At 40.1% G+C, this 24,887-nt stretch overlaps 1 protein-coding gene across 1 annotated transcript in view; it reads left to right on the top strand.

Annotated features, from left to right (window-relative positions):
- LOC149199199 (developmentally-regulated G protein 2-like) overlaps positions 1 to 24,887 on the top strand; it is a 216,056-nt gene that overhangs the window by 105,710 nt on the left and 85,459 nt on the right. The window contains exon 7 of the mRNA XM_089402339.1: positions 22,062 to 22,136. Within this exon, the coding sequence (XP_089258465.1) occupies positions 22,062 to 22,136 (75 nt within the window). The remainder of the gene's footprint in view (positions 1 to 22,061; positions 22,137 to 24,887) is intronic.

Raw genomic sequence — 24,887 nt, 5'->3', positions numbered from 1 at the left:
GTTCCTCAGAAAGAATACCAAAAGGACACCGCTCACAACCAGATCTCAAATCAATACACCAGTATTTTTGACGTGGTTAAAACCCTCAGAGTGCAAGGAGGGAAACAGTCCACGGCCTGTCCCAACGTGGGTACAGACAATTTATTAATCAAAGAATGAAAATTTACATAAGCTTCTCTCATGCACGGATTACCCGAACAATGACCCTCCATGCGCTTTAAATAGAACTCATGGACCAATCGGGTGTCAAGCCACGGATCAAGTGTCGATAATACCGAGGTGAGAGTGAACCGTCGGATCACTACATATCGTGACCGTCGGATTGTAAGTTACAATATGTACAACGGTAAAGAAACACACTTTACCTAACTCTATACCTAACTCTAAACTAGACCAAGTTGAACTTAACTATATCCTATGTGTCGGAATATCCTAACATCCCCCCTTAAGAACAACTTGGGATAGGATTGAAGGATTTACAAATATGACACAATAGGAGAAGGAAGGAGGCACTAGAGCCTATCCCCCCTTAGTGACAACTTCCTGAACTCCAAGCATATATCGAAGTTTAGTGAACTTCGCCTCTGTGAGAGCCTTTGTGAAGATGTCTGCAACCTGATCATCTGTTGGACAATATTGCACTTCAAGAACATGGTCATGAATGAGCTTTCTGATGAAGTGCATGTGTAGTTCAATGTGTTTGCTGCGCTGATGCTGGACTGGATCTTTGCATAGCTGAATGGCACTTTGATTATCACACCAAAGTGTGGTTGGATGCTGCTGCTCAAAGCCAAACTCTGATAGGATCTGACGAAGCCACAAGGCTTCCTTACTAGCTTCCACGGCACCACGATACTCTGCTTCTGCTGACGAAAGAGAAATGGCAGCCTGTTTCTTACAAGCCCATGTAATAGGTCCTGAACCAAGAGTGAAGACATAACCGGCAGTAGACTTCCGATCATCAGGGTCACCAGCCCAATCAGAATCAGTGAAACCAACTAACAGAGGAGCTGCTTTGGCACTGTAATGAATCCCAAACTGTACTGTACCTCGAACATAACGAAGTATTCTTTTAGCTGCTTTCCAATGACTTTCACGGGGGTTTTGCATAAAACGAGCAACAAGGCCAACAACAAAGGAAAGATCAGGACGAGTATGGGTTAAATACAAGAGTTTTCCTACAAGTTGACGGTATAAGGTAGCATCAACTTCAGGAGAAGTACAAGAGACTGAAAGTTTGACTCCAGACTGAAAGGGAGAAGGGGCTGGCTTACAGTCTTCCATGTGAAAATGACGAAGAATATCACAAGCATACTTGGACTGGGAAAGGAAAATACCTTCCTTGGATTGCAAGACTTGAAGACCGAGAAAATAGTGTAAGTGTCCTAAGTCTGTCATTTCAAATTTCTTTTTAAGGCTGGACTTCACATGGTTTATAAGGTTGGGATCACTACCAGTAAGGATAAGATCATCAACATAAAGAACAAGGATGATAAGAGAGTTGCCCACTTTCTTGGTGTAGACAGTATTGTCAGAATGACACCTAGAAAAGCCAGATTCTAAAAGAAAGCTATCCATTTTGGCATACCAAGCCCGAGGAGCTTGCTTGAGACCATAAAGGGATTTCTTAAGTCGACAAACAAGGCTGGAGTCTGTTTGTATGAAGCCAATGGGTTGTTCCATATAGATTTCTTCCTGCAAGTCCCCATGCAAGAAGGCAGATTTAACATCCATCTGATGGACTTCCCATTTTAAAGAGGCAGCAAGGGAAAGAACAAGGCGGATAGAGTTCATTTTGGCAACAGGGGAGAAGGTTTCAGTGTAGTCAATGCCTTCAACCTGTGAAAAGCCCTTAGCAACTAGACGAGCTTTATGTTTATCAACTTTCCCATCTGGTCCATACTTGGTTCTGTAAACCCATTTGCATCTAACAAGTTTGCGTCCCTTTGGTAGAGGAACAAGATCCCATGTATCATTTGTCATCAATGAATGATATTCTTCATTCATAGCTGCTTCCCAATGTGGATGGCCTGAAGCTTCTGCAAAAGTGTCAGGATCATGATTTACTGGAGCTTGAGCCAGTAAAGAAGAGGCTCTTTCAAACTGAGAACGTGTACGTCGCTGATCTGTAGGATCACCGGCAAGATCACCTGCTGCATCCCGAGTAGCACGGACCCATCTTGGAAGTTGAGGATCCTGAGAAGGTGGGGGAGGATTATCATCCTCGCTTTCATCATCAGAAGAAGAAATGTTTTCAAAGATAGAAGAGATAGGAAGAGGTGGCACATCCGCCGGACTAGGCTCGCAGGCCGATTTATTTTCATCAAATTTTACATCTCTTCTAATGATAACATTTTTGGACTTAAATGGAATAAGTCTATAACCTTTTACATCTTCAGAATATCCAACAAAAGTACATTTCTCACTCTTAGGTTCTAAAGCTTTATGCTTTTCATCTGGAATATGGGCCCATGCTTCACTTCCAAACACACGAAAGTGACTTACATCTGGTTTAATGGAACTCCAAGCTTCTTCTGGAGTGATATTCTCTAGAACCTTAGTAGGAGTGCGATTGATTATATAATTTGCACAATTAATTGCTTCGGCCCAAAAACTAAGACTGAGTCCTTTAGATTGCAGCATACAATTAGCCATTTCCTTTAAGGTGCGATTTTTCCTTTCAGCTACACCATTTTGTTGTGGAGTGTATGGAACAGTATGTTGCATTTGAATTCCATTTTCGGTGCAAAAGTTGATGAATGCGTTTTTAACATATTCTCCACCATTATCAGTTCTTAGCTTAAGAATTTGATGTCCAGATTGTTTTTCAACAAATGCTTTGAAGGCCAAAAAAGTGCTAAATACTTCGCTCTTGAGTTTTAAGAAGTATACCCAAGTGCGTCTAGAGAAATCATCAATGAAAGTTAAGAAGTACTTGCAGCCAGAGAATGAAGCAACAGGAAGAGGACCACATAAATCACTGTGCACAAGCTGTAAAGGGGCTGAGGCGTGCCAAGAGGCACGTTTGTCAAAACTGTCCCGATGATGTTTTCCGAGTACACATCCGGAACAAACACCATCTTTGCAAGATACCATAGGAAGACCTGTCACCATATTTTCTTTACATAGATGCTGAAGGGAGCGATAGTTTAAGTGACCAAACCGCTCATGCCAAAGTTTGCTCACTTCATCATTATGAGCAACAAATACTGAGGGAAGATGGGATGACCCAAAGTTGTGAAACTTATACAACCTTTTGGAATCATCAGCAAGACCAGTAGCTAGAATCTGTTTAGGATCTTTTAGATCCTTGATTACAACATCATGAGGTGAAAATTCAACAATTTTACCTTCACCTGAATGAGTTATCTGATAGACAGATAGAAGGTTGCAGGATAAGTTTGGAACACATAATACATCATTGAACTGACCATTGTCTAGATGAACAGTTCCAGTCCCTACAACATTAAGAGATCTATCATCACCAACATATATATTTTTGGTGTTACAATCATTTAAAGAAGAAAACATGGCTTGGTTTTTGGCCATGTGACAAGAGGCTCCAGAATCAATGAGCCACTCATGAGAATGAGAAGAAGAAGAAGATACATTTAATGCATAACCAGACTGAGATGATTGACGATGACATGCAGAAAGTGCCGTTCCGGAAGTTGAAGTTGAAGTAGGCTCCAGATGGATGTTATGTTTCTTCATTGCGGCTTCCAAGGCTTCCATCTTCTTAAAGCATTTAGATTCTAAGTGGCCATCTCGATTACAAAAGTTACAATGTCTATCAGTCTTCTTCCATTTGTTTTTATTGGTCTTGTCATTTTGCTGAAATGATCTTTCATCTTGAGGCTGAGTTGGTTTAGGACCATTCCTTTGAGGATAAGACTTCTTAGGATTCTTTGAATTTGGTTGCTGCTGGGCGGCTAACGCTTTCGAGGAAGAGTTTCCAAGATTAAGAAGACCAAGGTGTAAGAGTTTTTCTTGTTCTCTTATTAAGGAATCACAAAAGGAGTCAAAGGAAGGGGGTTTGTAGTCTTTGCCTTGACAAATGAAAGCTTCCCTTGTAGAATGGAAAGTGGAAACAAATACAGAGTAGGCTGGTCCCAACTTAGTAAGGATGGAATAAATAAGGTTACCATCTTCTTTCTTAACTTTAACACCTTCCAAGAGATATCTAAGGGTCTTGAATTTGGACAAGAAATCTTCAATGCAAGAAAAATTATTAGGATCCAAAGTAAGCAACTCATTCTCAAGTTGATGGGCTCTAATTTCATTTTTAATCCCAAAAACTTTAGCAAGTTTTTCTAATGCTTCATGAGGAGTTTCAATTTCTGCAATGTGGAATCTAAGATCAGGAGAAACAGACATTCCTATCAAACCACGTGCTTGATCTTGTCTATTTTCCCATTTTTCGGCCTTGTCTTCATCTTTGGGTTTCTTCTCTTGGTCTGTGGCTATTCTGAAGAGACCTTTACTTCTAAGTAAATCTCCCATGTAGGCTACCCATTGGAAGTAGTTAGTGCTGTCAAGAATGACTTGGCATGGACTTTCCATTTTTTGAAAAAAAACTGAAGCTGAAGATGCTGAAAGTAAGTGGTCCAATGGATAGATCTCGAAAAAATAGGCGGTTTTAAAAAAAACGGCTCTGAAAAAGGCTTCCGGATGAAGAAGTTATGGCTTTTTGAAAAAAAAATTGTTGACGTTGCCGGCAAAGTGCGCGAATGTGCGGGAATGAAAAAATCCGCCCCCACAAAATGGAGACTTGAACCCAAGACCTCTACTCTCTTAAAAAGTCTTTGAACCAATTGATCTATACAAAATATTTGAGAGAGAGAGAGAGAGAGAGAGAGAGAGAGGGGGGGGGGGGCCTCGATTTGCGTGCTTGCCTTGGGAAGGCTCTTTTCCCCTACAAAACACAAAACACAAAACCCAACACGAATATGCAAAGAAAAACGAACCTTACGGCTCAAAGTTAGCTTTAGCCAAAAAACTAAATATTTTTCTCAATGTTTCTGATTTTCCAAGATCACACTAAGGTGCAGGGAAAAGAGCATACGCATGAGAAAAATCCTTTCTTTCTGTTTCTGATTTGCCCAGATCGCACAGAGTCGCAGGGCAAAGAGCATACGCAGAAATGAAAGGTATAGATCCGGGAAAAAAAAAGGCTAAATAAACCGAAACCGAAATAAGCAGAGAGAAAATGACAGTAAACTGCAAAAAAAACACTGTATACCTCCCGATCTGAAAAATGACGCAGCTAGGGCTACCGGAAACCTTTTCGCGTGAAACGAAAGGGGTTCCTCACTGAAACAGATGCTCCGAACGCAACAGAGCAGTCCTCTCGGCCCGAAAGCAGTCAGAAACAGCAGATCTAGGAAACGACAGCCGCATGCAGTTCTACCGGCTTCAGATTTGGATCACCAACGGACGCGGCCCTCAAATAGCTCTGATACCATGTAGGAATTTACAGGGTAAGTTCCTCAGAAAGAATACCAAAAGGACACCGCTCACAACCAGATCTCAAATCAATACACCAGTATTTTTGACGTGGTTAAAACCCTCAGAGTGCAAGGAGGGAAACAGTCCACGGCCTGTCCCAACGTGGGTACAGACAATTTATTAATCAAAGAATGAAAATTTACATAAGCTTCTCTCATGCACGGATTACCCGAACAATGACCCTCCATGCGCTTTAAATAGAACTCATGGACCAATCGGGTGTCAAGCCACGGATCAAGTGTCGATAATACCGAGGTGAGAGTGAACCGTCGGATCACTACATATCGTGACCGTCGGATTGCAAGTTACAATATGTACAACGGTAAAGAAACACACTTTACCTAACTCTATACCTAACTCTAAACTAGACCAAGTTGAACTTAACTATATCCTATGTGTCGGAATATCCTAACAGATTTCATCTAGTGTGACTTATGCCTACCTGCATCCTTTCAGAGGAGGAGATCCTTTTCCCTTGATCATGCTTCTCAAGATAGAAATAATGATCCATGTTACCTGCAACCATACGACATGGCATTATAATATTAAATACAAACATACATACCTCATTTACCTTTAGGTCATCTAGGCTTCTTTCAACAACTTCCTTGATTGAAAAGATCTTCAACCCCTTGATTTGCTTCATCTCATGTCATCATACCATCATCCCATGAACTCCACAATTTGGAGTTGCTGATGAAACACTTGCTTCCTCTCTAGATCGGTGAACCCTCCGATGAGGATTCCATCAGAGAATCTTAAGGATCTTGCATATCCCTATCTGACAGATGTTTCCTTTTTGACTTGATGTATAATGAGCCTTGTCCTAGATTACTTCTTCCTTTCCTTAAGTTTGCAACGAGGTTCCCATGAGCTGTATCCTTCATATTTGATTGCCATGGATTTTGTTCTAGACATCCTTCATGTTTCCTATGGTGATGCCATGAGCTCTTGTTTCTAATGCTTCCATGATGCCACGATGCATCTTATTATTTATTATACCCATATCCTATAACATAAGATTTAGAAGCTATGTCGAGATCTTAGTCATAATAGAGATCTCTTACTTCCTCTTTTCTTGGACTTCTTATCTTCAGCTTCCTCCACTTCTTTGGTGATATGGACTTCTCTTCTTTTGATATTGTCCCTTTAAGACAATATTTCTTGTAATGTCCATAATTTTACATCCATAGCATTGAATCTCAACTATGCTTTTCTTTCTTTTCTAAGGAGCAAATGTTTGAGTCTTTTAACCTTCAACACTTTTTCCCTCAACTTGTCTTCTTCTATCTTGCATAAAAACCACCAAGTTGTTGAATGAGGTAACTTTTTTATCCCCATGGACATTTGTTACCTGGTTCATCAATTAGTGCATTTAGAACAATGATGATTGTTTTCTTGTCATCTCTCCTAGATCTCACAGTTGAGATCTTATGAAGATATCTCTTCATTCTTTGATACCTTCAATTTTGTGTAGATCATGTGACCTTCTTTATCGCATCTTCAGAGAATATTCTTACAAGCTTATTATATACATCTCTTTGATGTCAACAGTATTGCTATATGAAGGGACCTTTCATAAGAATCCCTTTCCATGAATCCAGAGGAGACCTTTTTCATTGATGTGTTCAATGACTTCACTCTCTTTGAGGACTATGTCTATCCTCCTTTTTCATGCAAGGAATTTTGATGACCCAACCAACTATAGATCTCCTTGCAAACACAAAGTCATTTTACCAAACTTAATTAAAGAATGAAAGTTACTTGACAAGTGAAGATGAAATCTTCTACTTGATCACTTTGATGATGGTTGAAGAAGATGTATTAGTGCTCCCTCTTGGATGATCTTCTTCCAGATGAAAAATCCTTTCTTCATAAAGAAGATTTCTCCTTTTATGATGACAACGCCTTTTGATCTGGCTCCTTTTGATGAGGATGATTTGCTGCTTCCTCGGATGATCTTCTTCAAGGACAAGGAGAGGATCCTTGCTTGCTTTATAACCTTGAAGATGATGACAATGCCTTCTAGCCTTCAAGATACTTCGACTTCTTCGGTAGTGAATGAGTGCAAATTAGAATTTCTTCTAGGGTTTTGACTTTCTTCAAGATGATGTGATCTTCGTCTTTAAAGTTCTTTGAGCTACCTTGCTTTGTAGATAACTTGATGAGGGTCTTTGTGGTCTTTTGATGATGACTAGAGGATCCAAAACTTTTGCTGTTGTAGACTAGTTCTTCGATCTAGGGTTTTATTCTTCAATGTAGATCTTGATCTTTTGCTTTGATAGCCTTCGACTTGCTTAGATGCCTTTCTTGAAACTCGATCCTTGAGTGTCTCTTTGATTAGATGCCCTTCCTTTGACTTGAACACCTTAGCTCTGATACCATGTTGAGAAATCTAGGGCATTAGCATTAGGTGATTTCTCTTTAATTAGTGACTGTTTGTGAATGCATTTTTCTTCTTTAGATTAGGATCTTCTTCTTGTTAGATTATTAGTGTTCTTCTTCATCAAACAGTGACCAATGCATGAACATAAATGTACAAGAGACATAGCATGTAGGCTATGAGCCAAGGCCAAAACCTCTCACTCTTTGAGAGGAAAACCCGCACAAATTCTTCTTATAGAGATTCCAATTGACGAATACGAAGACTAAGACCCTTGACCTATTAGCCACTCCAAGACCAAGACAATAACTCTCTTGATAGTTAGCCTTTTGCTTGACTCCTCTCCCACTTCGGCTTTCTTTGCTTATCACCATGAACTGAGATCATCTCCTATCGAACTGTAGTGACATGGAAACTCATCACTGTCATAACACCATACCGAATTTCTGTGGCTTCATTAGAACACTGATATGTGGCTTCCAGAAGTTCGAACTTCATGCTATTGAACTCCTTGACTGTGATTATATCCGAGCTCCTTGACTCCTTGCTGTCCCTTGAAAAGTCCTTACATTCCCTTTATCATGAGAGACCTTCGCTGCCCTTTCAGTACCTTCTTTCTGTGATCCGAATCTCAAAGAATCTGAGTTTCTGAACTGTGATTACCCTTAAACATATCGCCACTGTCCTCTGAACTTCTTCACTGTAATTATCATCCGAAATTACAGAGACGTATATGAATTCTCTACTGTCCCTTCCATTGAACTTGTCTCTGATATACCTGTTGTAGCATTTTTTGGTTTTGATAAGATAGAATATTTGAAAAAATGTTAAGTTAGGATATGGAAACAACAATAGTGAATAAAATGTTAGTTAAAAAAATGTTTTTGAAAAAATCTTAATGATGATGTCCATATCAAAGAAAACGTTAGGTTAGATGCTCTAAAAAATCAAGGCAAAAAGAAAATGTTAGGTTAGAAAGAAAAGAAAACAAATAAATTCTGAAAGTGAGCAAGTCTAAATGCCACTACTCTTTTTTCTGCAAAATAATTGTTGTGTGTAGCTTGTCTTAAATGCCACAACCCATGATGTGTAGCTTCATGCTTTAAATTTGATGTTATAGTTAGAGAATAAAGATCTGGCCAAACTGTTTAATCTTGGCAGATCAGTAGTTAGGTAGAGAATAATAAGGTGCTCATCAGTTTAATCTGAGCCCTTGGATTGATATAAGGTTAGAACTAGATAGTTTCCTGTTTTAAAAGAAAATGGATAAGGGTTTGCTAGCTTAAATGCAACGATTAAGTGAAGAAAAAATGATAGGATAAGCAAAGGGTAAGTAGAGAAAGGTTGCAGAAGATGGTGATTGATTGGACAAAGTATACATTTATCATGTTTTACCATATGTTTCTATGTCCATGAGGCAGTTACACAAAGCAAATGAAGGTTTACAAAGTCAATTAATTAACTTCCACATTCATTTCACCCCTTTACTTTACTAATTTCCCAGTACTTAAATCCTTTAAGTCAAAAGGCTTAGAGCATTTCTCTGACTTTTGGAGGGACCAGACCCTCGCCTTAATGACTTAAGGACAACAGTACTAGATTCCCCCTCATCAAAAATCCATCCCCATTCATCCCTATATTTACTATTTTTCCTTCCCACCTTCATATAGTTCATATTCATTCATTTCCATAAAAACCCCTTTTCCTATGGTAAAAAACCTTTTTACCTAGGAAAAGTAAAAAACACCATGTAAAATCCCTTTTACCATGAAAAATCCCTTTTATCATGTAAACTCCCTTTTTACCTCAAAAACCCACAAAAAGATGTTTTACCCTAAGTATTATGCATATATGAAAAGCAAATAATTCATAAAAAACATAATACTTAGTTTTTTTCCTTTTTCCGCTTATATTTCATATATTTTCCCTTTTCCCGCTCATATTCCATATTAACACTACCTTAATGTTTTAAACCTTTAATATTTTCCTTTTCCCGTATATATTAATCCCTTATTAAAAAACCCGGAAAACCCGCATCGCAATATCAACGGATTGAAAGCTTTTCCACATGAATACATTCTACGATATGTGATCAACGATGGGCCCGGACCTGACGCGATATTATTCATAGTTTTATTTCCACATCACGTCCCCTATCGCGTTCCTTTGCGATGGATCTACCCTCGCCTAATTCTGATTGCGATAAGCGATACACCCGGACCTGTTGTAATTATCCGTCGACATTTATAAAATTTCAAGTCCGCCCATATGCGTTTTGCAAAGGTTTTCTTTGTAAAATCGTTCAACGATTTAAAACGAAGAATTAACTTAAGCCTCCATTTAACCATAAAACTCCATTAAACTTAGTTTTAAACCATAACTAAGCCATTCCTGCCATAATTAATCCCTCCGTACTCTTTCTTTTGCTCCACCACTGTTCACCTTCGCCCGATAGTTCAAAAGCAAGCTAGTTGTTCCTGTTTTAACGCCTTTTGCTCTGTTTCGCCTGTTTTACACAGCGAAGCATAAATAAGTCTCTGCGGCCATTAAAGCCATTGTTTACCCTCCGATATGCCTGGGACTCCTTCCGATATCCTTTAAAGGTTCAATAAAGCCATTGAAGACCTCCTCCGTCACCTATGTTTTTCTTAACAAGTTCTGTGTTTTGTAGGGAAGACTGTTGTTCTAGGCTTACAAAGAAACAAGCCTGCATAACAGTTGGAAGACAAAAATGAGCGATTTACTGTGAAAAACACAGTAAAAACCTCAAATGCACAGTAAAGTAGAAAGGAGCACAGTAAAGGTCACTCAGCGAGGTCAAAGGATATTTACAGAGTTTAAAGAATATCAGTAAAAAGGTTAAATGAAGCAATCTGCCAGCGTGAAGAATGCAAACAACCAAGCAGCTAAAAGGGCGAAAATATCATACAACAAAGCCAGCATAACATGAATAAAGGGGACAGCAAGAAGCAATTCAAACAGCTGCCCCTATCTTCTTGCCACGAAGATCTTTCTTTTCCTAAAAATCTTAATCAGTTTTAGGGATATTTTCCTAATTTCATTATTGTATAAATAATTCTTTCCTCGAGTTGTAAATGGTTCGAAGTTCATGGTTTATTGCTCACTACTTGTTAAGTCGTGACTGTTCATTCCATTTTGAACCTGGTTGCACCTTTGAAGGAAGCTTTTTCTGGACTCTTGATGTACTCAGTCTTTCTGGAACCTTAATATAAAGCAGAGGATTCTGAATCTGGTTTCATGCAGTTTGTGTTATCCTGTAAGTTTTTCCAGTTTTCAATCATTATGTTATTTCTTCATATGCTTATGACTTACAGAGATATCTAGGTAGGAACAATTTGTGTTTCAATTTATTCTTATAAGCTCCTGAAGTGATCATCTATTAAGAGAATGGATTAATGCAACTGTCTGTGTAGCTAATCCCCTCTAATCAATAAATCACAGCATCTTGTGTAAGCTTAAGTATACTGCCTTGAATCTTTAGAACATAGTTTAGAAGGTTTTCCTACTTATGATTGTTCTGTTTTACAGTGTGGAAACTGTGATAATCATATTATTTTCTGTTTTCATCTCACCACTATTTTTGATCTATATCACCGTGTAAAGCTTTATAGCAGCCCTTTGCTGAAATATTAATATTATCCAAAGGATTAAATATTTCAATTCTAAAACCTGTCTTCTTTCATTGGTCTTCCAAAAACTAAAACCCAAAAACCCCAAAACAATTATTTTAGATGCTCTGGGATTGGTAGCCTGACCTACTACTATCTCAGAGGAACAACAATACCTATCCGAAAACGTCAGAGAGATCCGAAATTTTCTGTGTAAATGCAAAGAGCCTAGCTGTGTATATATAATGGTTTGTCTCCATAAATAAGCTGACATGATCTATAGAAGGGATGTGTCCCTTTAACTGTGAGTCGACATGAGTTTAATTTATTCATTTGGAGGCCGACTTGAAAAGGATGGCTAGTGCTTGTCGTTGGAGGGCTATCTAGACATTTTGTAGACTCATATACATTGATATATCCCCAAGAAGGGTTCTTCATACCTTTTCCTTGATGAAGTAGACATCATAGCCCTTGCCTTGTAGTTATGACATGGAAAGTAAGTTCATCCCCAATCCTGACACATGCAGCACATTTGTGGCATGGAACCGCTCTCTCGATTCTGTCTGAAAAACTATGGTACCCTTTCCTACTAGATTTCACTTTACCTTGTTCCCCATGGTGATCTGAAAGTTCATGTTCTCTTCTCGATATTCTAAGAAACATTCCTTGACTCCTGTCATATGCCACGAGGCTCCACTTTCTATATACCGTACTTCTGATGATGCAACACTAGTCAAACACGCCACTAATTCTTCCAACCTGGAAGCCAACATAGAGAAATCAAAATCTCTCTCTCTTGTGCAATCTTCTGAAAATCTGCGTGAGTCCCCTGAGGTGGATGCCGTTGCATCATGGTCTCGACCCATAACTGATTTTTCTTTTCTGTCTCTGATTACTTCCTCTGATACCATGTGAAAATTCTATCACTGTAGCAACTGATTTACTTTTCCTACTTATTTCATCATAAGTTATTCATGAAATTACTTCAACAAACATTAAAATAAATACTACTGCAAATATCACATTGTAATACAGAAACAACAAAAATATGCACACATTGACACAGTTATTTTGGACTAATGTCCCCGGAAAAACCCAATGTGGGAAAACGGGTGCAGCAAGGGAGGGTTTTATTATTTAGAAATTTTCTTGTACAACAGGGTGACAAACTGTCGTACCCACAGGTAGACAAACTTCTTGCACTTTCCTAAACCCAGCATAGGCCCTACTGACCTCTGCTACGGCCTGAAACCCTCTGCGTCAGCTTACTAAGGCTTTGCGCAACCTCTTCGGGCTTCTGCGTCACTCTTGCAGCCTCTGCGTGGATGACACAGGCCCTTCTGACTCTGCGCAGTCTGTGTTGCCTCTGCATGGATTCCTCTGGTTTTGCGTCTGCCTCTTCTGCATTGATCTCCTGTCTCTCTCTTCCGTACTTGCTGCTTCCTGACTGCTCTACAGACCACTGGTTCAATTTCTCAGCGAACCCCGCTCTAGAAGTTGAACTGACTGGTTTAACAGTGTGTTCTCCAAGTGCCCCTCAAGCCTCCTCTTATACTTTTTCTGTTGACATCTCAACGGTCGAGATTAAGTCCCTAATCAACGGTTAAGATTAGATCTGGCTTGATCCATGTCTTTTGGACCATTCTAACACATATTCATATTAATACACATTAATATTTTATTTTTCCTAAGTTTAGACTTAGGGGCTCCATTAAAAATATTAATTATTTTAATATCTCCTGATCTATTTAGAATATGCCCAAACCCTTTCTGGGTATTGGAGATCTCATGTGCCCCAACCTCTCCACCAAATTTCGTGGTTAGAGCACATTCGATGCTACCCCAAATCAACATGTTGAAGAAAACTGTAACTAGGTTCGGTATTTGTCAATGTAATTTTAATCTTTGTGCTTGTCAAGAAAAATAAATATTATTTTTATAAACTATATGAATGAGTTTCTTGCTCATTCCATAGGTCTAGGAAAGTCAAAGAGTCAAAATCATGTCAAAGAGCTCTTCTTGAGCATTTATGTAATGTACATGGGTCTGTTGAAGTTTCTAAGTTTACTTAGTTAGAAACCCTTCATGCACATTTTCTGATTTATTCCTACCTACTTGTTATTTTTTCTTTAACAAGTTATTTACAAAGTAAATACTGAAAATAAGCACCAGTGCATGCTCAACATATTAAAAATCAGCAACTAAAAGAAACAAGAACAAACACACCACATGACACCATTATTTTTGGACCAATGTCCCCGGAAAAACCTAATGCGGGAAAACCGGTGCAGCTATCTGAGGGTTTTCTTATTAAGCAATATCAGAGTACACCCTGGGTGCCTAAACTGGCCTACCTAACAGAGAATTTCCTTAGCACCTATACCTCACAGTTTGAGAGAAATATCCTGGTTGAAACCCCAGAAAACCCTTTCGGCAGCTCTTCAGCACAAAACTGCTCTGCAACTCCAACGTCTGCCCAATCTGGACTGCATCAGCCCCTCTCTGTCTCACGCTGGTCCTGCGTCAGCCCCAGGAGGCCTCTATGTTAGCTACGCTGGCCCATCTGGTGCTCTGCGCAACACTTGGCTGCCTCTGTGTCACTCTCCTTGGCTGCTGCGCTTCTCTCCCGACACAATATCTGCCTTCTCTGTTTCTTTGTACTCATTGCCATCAGCTACTCTCTCGATCACTGATTCTATCTCTCTTAGCAAACCCCACTCTAGAGAATAGAATCACTGATCATTTGGTGTCCTCTCCAAGTTACCCTCAGGCCTCCTCTTATACTTTTCTTGTTGACATCTCAACGGCCGAGATTAAGCCCCTAATCAATGGCTAAGATTAGATATGGCTTGATCCATGTCTTTTGGACCACTCTAACACAGATTCATATTAATACACATTAATATTACACTTTCCCTAAGTTTAGATTTAGGGACTCCATTAAAAATGTTACTTATTTTAATATCTCCTGATCTGTTTAGAATCTGCCCAAGGTATTAGAGATCTCATGTGCCCCAATATCTCCACCAAATTTCCTGGCTAGAGCACATTCGATGCTACCCCAAATCAACATTCCCTCTTAGCGAGGACTATGCTCTAGCAGTACTTCTCACTGAGTACTACTCTGATCATTCGGAATCGGTACCTGTGCTGATGCTAGGCCTTCCTGCCCAACATCCTCTGCACTGCTGCCTCCTGTACTGCTGCCCATGGTTCTGCCACCACCACTGCTGCCTCCTGTACTGCTGCCCATGGTTCTGCCACCACCACTGCTGCATCTGTAGGATAGCTCCCACTACAACCGTGCTGCTGCTGGTCCTTTCTCCCAACACTGCATCCACACTGCACCTCTTCTCATCAAGCTGCATCGTGCTGCCCTTTGCTGCACTGCAACTCAGTTACTGAGAAGTAAGTAACTGATCTCCCAACTGACTTCCTTGTTGGGCTAGAGACACCCACTGATGCTGAAGCTCTCTTTGCCGCTGACAAGTGCTCCCTCTCTGACCTCTGCGCTATTGCAGCAACTCCCTGCATCTCGCACCTTTGCACACCTCTCAGTGCCATTTTGCATTGGTGCAACACTGCTGTGCCTCTCGCACTGCTGCAACCTGCTAGCCTCATGCTGTCTCGGGACTCCTGCACTGTAGCTCTCTCTGCCGCTCCATCTACATCCGTCTCTACCCACTCAGCCAGTCCTGCTACTCCTCGTCGAGACTCCTGTGGCAAGGTCTAATCCAAGAGGCTGGGTACCTCGAGGATCCTACCCCTCATCGCTTGTAGTCCGCCTGGCTACAACTTGATGTGTCCCCACTTCCGCTCAAGTGGTGTGTGTGCACCCATGGCACAGTGATCGTCTGTCAAAACTTCCTTCTCTGCCCGTGTTGGTGCTGCCTTAGTCTCTGAAGACTCTCCCTTACTCTTCTTCCTTGGACACTGGGTCGTGTTAGTGTCAGTCTTTCCAGCCTTCCTCTAGTCATCAAATATGCTCTTACAAAGTGGTCTCAGAGTGTCCAGGTCAAATTTTGTCATTTCAAAGAGTTTTCAAGCAAAATTTGGTCACTAGGCATTAGGTCTAGGGTTTGCTTTCACTCCTTCTAAAGTTGTCCAAATGTTGGTCCATGTCACCATTCAGCTGAGTCTATCATCATTCATAGGGTTGTCACTATCATGTCAATGTCTAATGAGTCATTTTACATCTTGTTCATGCTTCAGTTGCGCCTAGGTAAGGTCATTTCCCTCTCCTAGGGTTTTGAAAGCTAATTTCTCTTGGACGGTCAAATCATCGGCAAAACTTGTTTCCAGATGTTCATACACCTTCCCCTATCCTTCATGTACCTTATCAAATGCTTCCCATCACTGAGATCCCCCAAATTCCTCATTTTTGCACAAACCCTAGTTTCTAGCTACAACCTGGCAATTTTCTAGGTTTGGCCTGTGTTTTGCCCTTTTGGACCCCTTCCCCTCACTCAATCTCTGAGATTCCACTTTTCCCTGCTTCCTAACATCCCTCCCCACTCCCAAAAATTTCCCCAAGAATTTAGAAGCCCCCTATCCCCTTCATTTCGCTCCATTTCGACAAAATTCCTTGTTTCACACATCGGGACAAGTCGCACTCAAAAGATGTTCCAGAGCAATAAAAGATGAATTTTGGAAAACTGTGAGAGGTTTTTGTCCATAACATGCCAAAGAAGAAAAACCTCCTTCACTTTTTGCACAGGTGTCATGGTTTTAGAGAAATGTCAAAATTGCAATCGCCAGATCCAAGGAGGTTGGCCAAGGCACTAAAACGACGGAAAAGGCTCGATCCACTCCAAATTTTGGCCAAAGCCTCTTTGACTGAGCATGGTACTTTATTGGGGACTCCCAGCCCAAATTTCAAGAAATTTGGAGAAAATTTTGTCAATTGTGAATTTTTTGTGCCAAACACAGGTTTTCTCCACCAATGGGTCACGCGCCGCGCGCGACCCTTTCGTTTGGCAACTCCATTTTGGGAAAACTCAGCATTTCTGGATTTTTCATGAAAAGTTACACTTGCTCAGCCATTGCCAAGAAATTTCACCAAGTTTTGGGCCTCCAGAAAGTCAAAAAACAAGCAAAAAATGACTTTCTGCCGCTTTTTTGACACACAGGAAGCAGTCTTGGGAGATTGCAATTTTGGAGGGGCAAATGACCACCAAATTCAGAAATTCCACTTGGGTTGGAAAGTAGACATCCAGACCTTTCCAACAAGCCCACTTTTGCCTCATTTGGACACCTGGAAGTGCCTCAAAAGTGCCTCCAAAGGCGCGCGACCCATTCAGGAATTGCGTGCGACCCATCAGGCAGTTTGCACAGGAATTCAACCTACAGCTCAGCAAAACGCAGTTTTGACTAGATTTGACTTTTTGGAGTTGATTTTCATCCTCCTTGTTGTAAATGATGTAATTTTATGATATTTTGACACTTATTTATCTCTTCTAGAAGATTCATTCATAAGATAGGCAAAAATTTAATGAATGAATTGGTTTCCTAGCTTATAGAGGCAAGTTGTTTTGACTGCCTAGATTTTAGTGCTCAGTTTAGAATTGGTTGAAACAGCTCCTAGAAGGATGAGCTCGACCCCTAGAGGCAAGGAAAGGTGTTAGCTTGCCTATATTATGTATTTTCTTAGTCATTTTCAGGGGTTGGAGAGGTGGGACTCTTGAGGGAGAAAGCTCTATTGTATAACTCATTGTATCTCTGCAATTTTGGCAAAGGAAGAAAGACCAGGGTTTTGCAGTCCTTTTTGGGATTCCTATGGTTACATGTATTGATGGTGTGTTTCTCTTTGTACTTGTAAGTTTGTTATGTGATTCATCTTCTCACTTTTCCTTCTGCAAATTAGGCAAATGAAGTGTTAAAGTAGAATTCATGATTGCCATGCTCTGCTTTTAAGTTTGCTTAATATTTATGTTTTCATCTGTCTAAAGAGAACTCTTGAAGGTTTCTTGCTCTCTTTAGCTCCTCACTTGTCATTCCTATCCATTCACTTAATTCAAAGGCATCAATACAGTCTCCTACCTTGCCCTAAAGAACCCCCTGCAAAAACTGTGTCCAATCCCCGGACCCAAAATTGCCTTTCCCCAACTTTCCACCAAAACCCTAAAAAATCCCAAATCAAACCTTTTTATCAGTTTACTAGCCTAAAATCAGTGTTTCCTCATTGGTTATCTCGCTCGTTGAAGATCTTTACCGAGATAGATCGGAGAGAGCCCTCTCCTGCCCCGTAGGGCTAGCTACGAGGCTAAGTGGTTTGATGTTGCCTTGAAGTTTACCTTTCTCAGCCTGAGGTGAAATTTCAAGCGCTAACAGGTCGCATAGAGATCCAACTCCCCTCAGTGGAAGCACTTGATCTTGGAGAGATCTCTCTTCTTTCGCTTCTCCTGCTTTCCCTTAGATGCTAGGGCCACATCTTCCTCCTCCTGCTTGACTTTGATCCCCTTGCTGCTGCTACCCGTCTTCGACTGTCGTTTGATCTCTTCCTGGTGAAGAGCTGCCCACATCTCGTCCCAAGGTGGAAGTGTCCCTTTGCCTAGTATACTCTGGACAAATACTTCCCATTCTTCTGAGACAGCATTCAGGGCTGTCCTCACCATCAACTCCTGAACCGGCGTGGCTTCTATAGTAGTCAACTTATCTCGGATCTAATTCAGTCCTCTGAGGAAGGTGTCAATCGATTGACCCTTCTTCATCTGATATGACCTCATCTGGTTCTCGAGCAGCATTCTTCTCTGCACAGAAGTATGCTAGTACAGGTTCTTGAGAGCCTCCCACATCTCAATTGTCGTTTCCTTCTCGGCTATATGTGGTACCACATGATCCTTGACCTCGTCAAGGATAATGCACTTGGCCCTCGCCATCGCCTCTTCGTACCTGTCATTTTTATTGGGGCCGACTGGGACAGCTATTACCTTTAAGGCGAAGTTCTTAACATGATTCCTGTCAAGCACTGATAAGATTCTAGCCTTCCAGACTGTGAAGTTCGATGCTTCGTCCAGTCTATCCTAGTCTCTTACCTCGTGTAGTGCCATGATGCTCCTCTACTTCCCTCCTGGAACTTATCTGTTCAACTTCTCTGAGTCTCTACTTCCCCTGTGGAAGTTCTCTTCTGGACTCCCTCTGAGTCCTGATTTCCCTCCTGGAAATCCTTTTGTCGCTTCTCGAGATGCCCCCTACTCTGATCATCTTGTGCAACTGCACTGCTGATCCGGGTTCCTCGGCTAGAAATCCTTGGCAACAACTCCTCTGGCCCTGCTTTGTCAGGTATTGTTCTGACTACAGTACCTCACCAACTCCACTCTGCAATATTCCTGCAGCCTTCTAGACCCCAACAACTGCCTCTCTGTGAACTGCGTCAGCCCCTCTCTGCCTCACGCTGGCTCTGCGTCACCCCAGATGGGTCTGTGTCAGCCTTGGGATGCCCTGCGTCGGCCCTCTGTCCCTTTGCGTTAGCAATGCTGGCCTCTTTGAGGCTTTGCGCAGTTCTCGACCTTTTCTGCGTGGCTCTGGCTGGCTCTGCGTCACACTTCCTTGGCTTTTGCGCTGCTAGAAACAACTTCTGTTACCTCGGGACAACTGTTTTCTGTTGCTATTGCTCTGCTCGACTGATGTCTTTTAGTTCTCCTGTGATCTGCAATCACCCTCTAATACCATGTTGAAGTTCCTAAGTTTACTTAGTTAGAAACCCTTCATGCACCTTTTCTGATTTATTCCTACCTACTTGCTATTTTTTCTTTAACAAGTTATTTACAAAGTAAATACTGAAAATAAACACCAGTGCATGCTCAACAAATTACAGATCAACAACTAAAAGAAACAAGAACAAACACACCACATGACACCATTATTTTTGGACCAATGTCCCTGGAAAAACCTAATGCAGGAAAACTGGTGCAACTATCTGTTGGTTTTCTTATTAAGCAATATCAAAGTACAATTTGGGTGCCAAAACTGGCCTACCCAACAGAGAATTTCTTTAGCAGCTATACCTCATATTTTGAGAGAAATCACCTGGCTGAAACCCTGGAAAACCCTTCCGGTAGCTCTTCAGCACAAAACTGTCTGCAACCCCAGCGTCTGCCCAATCTGGACTGCGTTAGCCCCTCTCTATCTCACGTTGGCCATGCGTAAGCCTTTCTTGGCTTGTGTCAGCCCTAGGAGGCCTCTGCGTTAGCTACGCTGGCCCCTCTGGTGCTCTGTGCAACACTTGGCTGCCTCTGCGTGGCCCTGCGTGAACCCTTGCTGGCTCTGCGTCACTCTCCTTGGCTGCTGCGTTGCTCTCCCGGCACAATCTCTGCCTTCTCTGTTTCTCTGTTCTCAATGCCCCTCAGTTGCTCTCCCGATCATTGATTTTATCTCTCTTAGCAAACCACACTCTAGAGAATAGAATGACTGATCATCTGGTGTCCTCTCCAAGTGACCCTCAAGCCTCCTCATATACTTTTCTTGTTGACATGTTAACGGCCGAGATTAAGCCCCTAATCAATGGCTAAGATTAGATTTGGCTTGATCCATGTCTTTTGGACCACTCTAACACATATTCATATTAATACACATTAACATTTTATTTTCCCTAAGTTTAAACTTAGGGGCTGCATTAAAAATATTATTTATTTTAATATCTCTTGATCTGTTTAGATTCTAGAATCTGCCCAAACCCTTTCTGGGTATTGGAGATCTCATGTGCCCCAACCTCTCCACCAAATTTCATGGCTAGAGCACATCCGATGCTACCCCAAATCAATAGGGTCAACCTAGTGTCAAGTAGCCTTCCAAGACAAGAACCATCCTTCAAAGAAGAAGACTGCAAGCAAAACAATGAAGAGAACAACATGTTGGCCTCAAAATATATATATTGATGCCATGTCGGCTCATATAAAAAACACAACGATTCACCTGGACAAGTCGGCTCAAAATGAAGACATAACATCTATATATACCCAGCTGGGGTATCTGCAAAAGCAGAGAAAGAATCTCGGACCTGTCTGAGATTTCGGAAGTCTACTACAGGATGTTGGATGGCATATTGAGTACAGAACTTCGGACTAGCATTATAATCTCGGATGAGGAGCAGTAACCTCGGATCTTTCTGAAACTTTGGGGAATTACAGTCACACAGAACTCGGATTCTCAGAGGAAATTACAGTGGTTCAGTACTTCGATAAGTACAATAGTCCTATGGGTAAAGCCTCTTAATGATCACAGTGTCGGCATAGTGAACAGCCACATGAAGATCTCGGTGTAGTAAGGAAATACAGTCTATCAAAGAACACTCTGTCTTGACATACCTCCAGAATTCATCTATTGTCTCAGTAAAGCACACACTATCTTGACATACTTCAAGATACAGTCACAAGCATAGCTATGATCTCAATCTTAAAAGAGTCATAGCCACAAGATGGAGATCTAAGTCAAAGGAAGCAGCAATGGTGCAGACCTCGATGAAGGCGTAGCAATGGTGTTATGGTAACAATAAAGACTTCGGTGGTGCAACAGTGATGGTCTCAATGAAGCAGCAATAATGATGATCTCAGCAGTGACAAGGAAGAAGAGTGGTGTCTTGGTCTTGGAGTGGCATAGAAGGTCAGGTGTCATGGTCTTGGTGTTCGTCAATTGGAATCTCTATAAGAAGAATTACATGTGGGTTATCCTCTCCAAGAGGGAGAGGATAATAAGAAGAAGATCATGCTAAGATAAATTATAAAAACACTTCACAAATTGCTATCAAGTCTAGAAGAATCTTACTAATGCTAACTGCCCTAGATTCTTCAACAGTGATAGGGGTCAATTTGTATTTTTTCTAAATATACTTGTTATCCTTGTCCTATGACACCCATAGATATCAAGGAAAGTGCTTTTAATGCCGAAATTCCATTCAGATATGCCTGGTGAAGATCATGACTAATACAAATATTTTAATTTCAGATTTGTTACCAGTCACTAGATATTTTCTTTTTTTTATGTGTTTATTTTGTAAAGTTTTATTCAATCCAAGGTAACCATGTTTTAGGGTCGTCTAGATATTAAGAGTCAGAACATCAATTGTGTTCGACAGAGGCAGACAAACAAGCCCTGAGAATGGGTGGACACTGGGATACTGATCTCTTTGGGAAAAGTTAATTGTTTCCCAGCTGCTGAGAATCACAAAAGCAAGGATTCACTACTAACAGTAAAACAGAAAACAACATGATAATGTTTTTAAGTCTTTGGGTTTGCCTCATAGTCAAATATAATTAGCTATTATAAATAATCCACATTAACATTACCACTAAATTTTGTAGATGTGATGCTGTTTTACATAAGAAGTGTGCTCCGAGTCTACATTCTTGCATTGACCGTGTAGCCATAAAAATTCTATCTGATTCAAGACAGATAATAAATATCCACACGTATTTGAGTGGACTGAAAATAAATATCATCAAAATTCACTATAGTGAAGTGGAAAGAGTTTATTCTGTTCAAGTTTTCCTGAAAACTTACCAGATATACATAGATGATTCATTGATTTCCTACTTCACTTGCAGAGTGAGGGTCATCGACAAATTTTAACAAGGGAATTGGAAGCAGTGGGCTTGCGCTTAAACAAGAGGCCTCCTCAGGTATTTCACTTGCCTTGAGAAAAACAAGATGTAGATTTTATAATTCCATTTATCCTGAGTTATTTGTTTTCATATATATGTCTGGTATGTATCATTCTTAGTCCTCCTCATGCAATGTTTGTTTTTCTATAATAGTCAGGGAAGTTGGTATCCTGTAAATTGGCTGAGTTTCTATCTTTTTCTCTTTATGCATTTGGAGATCATATTCATTGTTAATATCTTTGCTGTCCTTTTAATGACATCCTGATTTCTGGCTATTTTCCTAATCTTTCTATGTCATATCCATTTTTTGTTTATAGCCTTATCTACATAGTTGACGCGAGACTCATCTCAATACAGAGTCTGTTGTCAGTAGTTTAATCTACATAGTATGTACTATGAGGTCCATTACTTTTGACAATAGCACACAATTGGATTGTGACATGCTTCCTCTTGTTTGATTTATCAAATAGAGGAATGCTACACTATTACACAAAAGTCAGAAGTTGTTCTGTCATTTAGTTGCCAAAGTTCATACCAGTATGCACACATACAATTATAACTGTAAAATTAAGCAGTCCTTATGCTCTCAAATTGTAGGGACAAATATGGGGAGGGGTTGAACCTGGAGAAATTGATTGTGGTACTTGTTTACAAGTTTGTAGTAGTGGATGCATATATGTGTGCATGCACACACATAAAACTATTGTACAAGAATGTTTCTACATTAATCTTATTTATATTTATCTTTTCATGTCTTCAAATGTTATTACACAGTATTTCAATGTCTTTTAGGTACATAGACATAAGAAGCAATTCATATTACAATAATTTTTTATTGATAGTATAGTCCATTCTATAATTATTATTGTTATTAGTACTTCTTTATTTTATTCTATAAGTTGAACATGTCAACCTTGCTTATCATGCTCAAGTCACTATCCTCTATTGAATCCTCCAAAATTTTCCAATCTCTTTTCAATGGTTTCCAGAACATTCAAAATGCATAGATTTAGCAAGAAAAGCTAAATGAAATAAAAGATTTGTGCCTACTTGTAAGTGATGAACAATTATTGAGAATGTAGAAGTGTTACATGGTTAACATAGACAAGGTTGTGTTTCTTGCAACTCCACATAATAAATAAAAGGAAATGAAGTAAGGGGAGCATATAGCTTCTCAATGCTTTGAAGAAGCAACAACAATGATGGAAGGGAGGAAGGAGTGGTAATGGTGGCTAAGTTAGGCCATCATTGCCCACTCCCAACATCCAAGCCTACAAAGAAGTTTATAGTGGAGTTGTTAGGGTTTGTGTTGTTGTCATGGTGCAGAATGTCCTCAAATTGGTCGACTATTATGGAATTAGTCATGAGGTTGTTTATAGCCAAAGTCTCTAGAAGGATAAAAAGAGGATGTGATAGGACAACTATAGGATTTATGGTTAGAAGTTAGAACTGCTGTTGAGTGGGCACCTACGATGTTGATAATGTAGAAAGAATGCATTAGCAACTTTTCAGAATCTTCAAGGATAAGAATGGTGATCAGTGGTAAACATCTGTGAAGAGTAAATGGAGGTTACACTCTTTTCATTCAAATCAAGATGGCCATTGCTCATTTTAGTAGGGCTGTTGAAGATCCTTACAATCTGCTAGGCTGGTACACAAAGGACAAAGGCCCACTGTTACCTTGGACTATGTCCTTCTCATTAAGCACAACTCCTACCAAAATGGTGATGCGATGCTTCCCTTTGATGATTCCAGCCAACCAATCCAACACTGGTGCCTTATAATGGGGTCTAATTATTAGAGTGGAGGAGTGTTAGTCTCTTCCTTGCTGGCCTACTGTGTAAAATCCGTAGTAAAATTATACCATCCAACAAGAAATACACTCTATAGCATGTGAGTAGTCAAATTGTATGTACACAAAATATACTAACCAAAAATATAAATATTTCTGTAAGCAAAGCTTTGGTTACAGAAATTACTGTGTAAATCAGGTTGTTGTCCTGTTTTTGCAGGTATGTAATTCTGCAAAATATGCAGAAAACAACGAGATAACCCCTTAAAAAACCAGCCAAAAGTGCCTAAACACTTCTAGATCATAGATCTAGAGATTGGGGGGTGCGATTGGTCAATTTAGACCTCTTCTAAGCCTTGGACCTGCAATAAATTGAATCTCCAACAAGCTGGAAATTCACTTATTGAGGCCTTGGGGTCGAAATGCTCTGGGTACACATACCTAGGAAATTATTTCAGCGAATAATACAAATTTTTAAGGGCTAAAATAACTAAATTTAAACTACATATTCAAGATATAAATTTACAGATTAAATATGTGCTAAAACAAGGTGAAATAGGATACTTGGATGAATAACACCTTGTAGATTGAAAATTTTGCAGAAAGTGGTTTGGTACAGCAATACCTCACTGCATATCTGCAAAATAAATCTAGATACACCCATGAAAGATATAGAAAATATATTAAAAATCAGATATATTATGTCCTTGGTCTAGATATTGAAATATTTACTCTCTTTCCCAAGGATTGCTAGCCATGAATGATAGAAAATTTACAACAAGCTAGTTTAAAAGTGAAAAAAGAACAAATATATTTAGATATTTAAATAAAATGGTTGAAAAGTGAGGCTTACCTTGGCCTCTTAAACTTACTAGAGACGAGTGATGAGTTGGGGATGAAACTATCCCACTCTTTTAGTTTTGAACAAACTGCAAGAAAATCAACCTTACTAAGAAGATATGCACATTTGAGATGCC

Source organism: Pinus tabuliformis, chromosome 2_1, assembly GCF_031772625.1.
Source record: "Pinus tabuliformis cultivar Carrire ecotype Pingquan chromosome 2_1, CPIR1, whole genome shotgun sequence".
Lineage (NCBI taxonomy): Eukaryota > Viridiplantae > Streptophyta > Pinopsida > Pinales > Pinaceae > Pinus > Pinus tabuliformis.
This window is presented reverse-complemented; position numbering and strand designations above follow the sequence as displayed.